This window comes from Limulus polyphemus, unplaced genomic scaffold (assembly GCF_000517525.1).
Source record: "Limulus polyphemus unplaced genomic scaffold, Limulus_polyphemus-2.1.2 Scaffold3062, whole genome shotgun sequence".
Classification (NCBI taxonomy): Eukaryota; Metazoa; Arthropoda; class Merostomata; order Xiphosura; family Limulidae; genus Limulus; species Limulus polyphemus.
The window spans coordinates 83,211-87,564 of NW_013668672.1; the positions used below are offsets into that span (position 1 = coordinate 83,211).

Sequence of the window (4,354 nt, forward strand, 5' to 3'; positions counted from 1 at the left end):
CTCTACCTCCTCTTAACTCTGTAAACGTACTACGCCTCTATCTCCTCTTTAACTCTTGTAAAGTACTAGCCTCTACTTCCTCTTTAACTATTGTAAAGTACTAGCCTCTACCTCCTCTTTAACTATTGTAAAGTACTAGCCTCTACCTCCTCTTTAACTCTTGTAAAGTACTAGCCTCTACCTCCTCTTTAACTCTTGTAAAGTACTAGCCTCTACCTCCTCTTTAACTCTTGTAAAGTACTAGCCTCTACTAGTGCCAATGGTATGTCATTCCATAAGTCAATCATCCTGTTAGAAAAATAAAACTGTCTTAACTGGAGCCTAGACTGACTTTTCCAATTTTAAAACTTGTGTACTATCATCATATTATCTTCAGACTAGAGGAAAAAAAGAAATAAGAGGGTCACCTCCTACCCAATTTTTCAAAAGAGAAAATAAAGAGATCTTAACCTATCCTTGTAACAGAAACCCTCTCATTCTCACAATAACTCTATCAGCTCTTCTCTGAACACTTTCCATTAAATCAATATTCTTTCTAAGATAAGGAAACTAAAACTGTCCACAGTTTTCCAAATGAGGCATAGTTAATGATTTATATAATTATTTCTTCTGTAATCAATGCTTAAAAATGAGCCTAAAATTCAACTGGCTTTATTACCAACAACAGACCACCACCTCGATGACTTAGGTTATCCAACACTATGGTAAAATCCTTTTCTTCAGTCTTTCTATTGAATGGGTTCCCTTCTTTATAAAATGTATGATCCAAGTAACATTAACCCATAATTAACCTATAATTAAGTTATTTGACAAATATTTGTTCACCTTGCCAACTGATCCAAGTCATTTTGTAGTACCTCCACACCCACCTTCAATACAGCTAGAAATACTGAAAAGTTTAATGTAATCAGCCCTTTTCAACAACATTAAGGTATATAAGAAAAAGCAAAGGCCCAAGTAAAGACTGCTAAAACACTCCACTAGAAACAAAAGTCCAGTTTAACTGGAATCCATTGGTAATAACCTTTTCCTTTCTCTCAACCAATGGCCCTTATAAGTCCAAACTTCTTCAATAAACCATATAATAACATTAAGATTCTTCCTCGGGTCAAGGTGACTGTTTAAACATATTCACATACAACATAAATTGAAATATATCGCATTTATGGGTGCATGTAATTTTGAGTTAGATGAGAATATTTTTTTTTCATTATGAAGCCAAAAATATAAATTCAGAAAAACATATCCATAGATTTTTTATATTTCTAAAAGAGTTTCTACTGAAAAAAATAACTTGCAATAACAACAAGGTATATCTTGTATTGTTATAGTTAAAAAAAAACTGTTAAGATAATACACATAGGATAAAATATGTAGTAATGGCATAACTACAGTAAATGTAACACAAATACTACATGCAAAATAACAGAGTGGTACAAAATCATACACTGGACACCAGGGAGGAGGGACAGTAGCTTGAAGGCCTTCTTCTGCTATCCACAGTAAATGTTGCTCTTGGTCAACATCAATGCCCAACTGCTTTCCATACAAAGCAATATCTGAAATGAAAAAAACATGCATTTAAAACATGAACCAGTACTACAATTAGACATGTATGTAATATACAGTCATTAACAACATGCACATGCATTTAAAACACGAACCAGTACTAATATTAGACATGTATGTAATATACAGTCATTAACAACAAGCACATGGTTTAAAACATGAACCAGTACTACAATTAGACATTTATGTAATATACAGTCATTAATAACATGCACATGGTTTAAAACATGAACCAGTACTACAATTAGACATTTATGTAATTTACAGTCATTAATAACATGCACATGGTTTAAAACATGAACCAGTACTACAATTAGACATGTATGTAATATACAGTCATTAACAACATGCACATGCATTTAAAACACGAACCAGTACTACAATTAGACATGTATGTAATATACAGTCATTAACAACATGCACACGGTTTAAAACATGAACCAGTACTACAATTAGACATTTATGTAAGATACAGTCATTAACAACATGCACACGGTTTAAAACACGAACCAATACTACAATTAGACATGTATGTAATATACAGTCATTAATAACACTCACATGTATTTAAAACACGAACCAGTACTACAATTAGACATGTATGTAATATACAGTCATTAACAAAATGCACACGGTTTAAAACACTATATTACATAAATGTCTAATTGTAGTACTGGTTCTGCATGTGCGTGTTATTAATGACTGTATATTACATACATGTCTAATTGTAGTACTGGTTTGTGTTTTAAATACATGTGCATGTTGTTAATGACTGTATATTACATACATGTCTAATTGTAGTACTGGTTCATGTTTTAAACCATGTGCTATATTACATAAATGTCTAATTGTAGTACTGGTTCATGTTTTAAATAGTCATTAACAACACGCACATGGCGATAATAACCCAAAAGTCTTGTTAAGCCTACCTACTAATTTATATGCCTCCCATTGCACCAATGCTGAAACTTTTTTCTTTCTTTGGTAACATAAGACTTACACTATCCAATGCCCCTTAAAACTACAGGTCATTAGTAAATTTACTCATTTCAAAAAAAATTAATGAAGTACTCACAGTAATCAATTCTTTGATAAAATAAGTGATTGCTGGTCAACATCTTTTATATTAAAGTAATTTTCGTAGTTTAGAAACCAGTATTTATATAACTAGGTCTCTGACATGCAAAAGTATTCCTGCTGCATATTTCATTACATACATAAATTCTTAACATCTATCTTATTGGGGGTACATAATGTAAAAGTCTTTAATACTGGATCTTAACATTTTGTATGCATGTTGTCTAGACTCTCTCTCTATTTGGTTAACATTCCGTGAGTGAAATCATGACTTCAGACATGTTACCTTTTGAGGAGATTTCTCATTTAGTATGCCTGTACAGTTAATGTTAGAAAGATACGTTAAACTTGAGGGAGTTTTCACTCTTACTTTCATTAATAGTGATAGAAAGAAAAACATTAATAAACTTGATATAAAAAGTATGTATTTTACTATACCTTCATCAGTCACACATTCTTCAATTTCATCTTTAACTTCTTTTAATAATTTCTGTTGTCCATCAGATGTACAAGTATTCATTGCAATTAAAGAAGAAAATGCTTTTTAAATTAGACTGGTAAGTTCCACAGGTAAGTTGATTTATAAAATTGGTCATATCTAACTAGTCAGCCAATAATAAATATAATTATAATAGAGGGTGCAATTACACTTATTAATAATAGTTCAGGATGTTATAAAACAAATTCTCTGTTCCTATAAACGGTATTTTACGGAACAATATAATTTAAAAGGAACACGTTAACAACACCTTGCCTTCGGGTGGTAAATCAAACTACGAATAGTAAGATTACTTATCAGAATTCAATGTAGAAAATAAGTCTTATACTTTATAACCAGGCCCTACCCATGACAGCGTATAACTTAAAAGATGGTAAGAGCAAAGGAGAACTTGTGATGTTTCAATAGTCTTCTTTACATATTAACAATACACCCAAATTCAAAGTTACAATTTTATTTTTGGTTACTGGCACATTTTCTAACCACTGAACAAGTAACTGTTGAGTAATGTAGGGCTAACTTTGGCTTTAACGTTTTAAGTAGGATAAAATTGTCATTTTTATGGCACAAACGAGAAAAGGGTATATAAAAATTCTTCTAATATTAATAAGCTTAACAGTCAAATGAGAATATTATTTACAACTAAAAATCCCAAGCAAAATAACCGACGTCTTATTTGAAAAGTAGAATCTCAAACAAATATAAGTGCTCCCTGGTGTAAAATAAGTTCATCAAAATATATAATGGATTATTAATTGTTTTTAAGGCGTTAAAATGAGCTTTAATTAAATAATATAAAATTTGTTTCAGCAATAATAAACATGAAATGGTTCATTTAGAGAAAAAAAAATGGAAATATTTGTGTGTGTGTGTGAGAAACAAATATTAATGTTGTGGAGAGTAACAAGAATTTGGGTGTGATGATTAATTAGCCTTACTCACTACCATGTTGGTTTTTAGTTTTATTTTAAATAAACAGGTTGATCTGATCGAAATTTAATATTAATCGTAAAACATATAAATTTGCTTGAAAAAGAACAAAAGATCAAGATGTGCTATGATTAGCATGTTCAAGGTTGTAAAAGGCTTAACAGGTTCATAGTGGGCAAACTCTTAAGTTTAAAACAACATTTTTGAAAATTTGACAGTCTTAACTTGACCAGTAAAAATATGAATTTTGGAAGCTTAATTACGACTTGTTTCAGGCAA

General features: G+C 30.8%; 1 protein-coding gene across 1 annotated transcript in view; it reads right to left on the minus strand.

The window, feature by feature from the left end:
• LOC106468580 (centrosomal protein of 164 kDa-like) overlaps nucleotides 1-3,826 on the minus strand; it is a 16,297-nt gene extending 12,471 nt beyond the window's left edge. Inside the window, exons 1-2 of the mRNA XM_022396919.1 lie at nucleotides 3,085-3,826; nucleotides 1,448-1,559 (exon numbers count right to left, since the gene is read on the minus strand). Coding sequence (XP_022252627.1) covers nucleotides 1,448-1,559; nucleotides 3,085-3,166 — 194 coding nt within the window. The 5' untranslated portion in view covers nucleotides 3,167-3,826. The remainder of the gene's footprint in view (nucleotides 1-1,447; nucleotides 1,560-3,084) is intronic.
• Nucleotides 3,827-4,354: the final 528 nt, after the last annotated feature.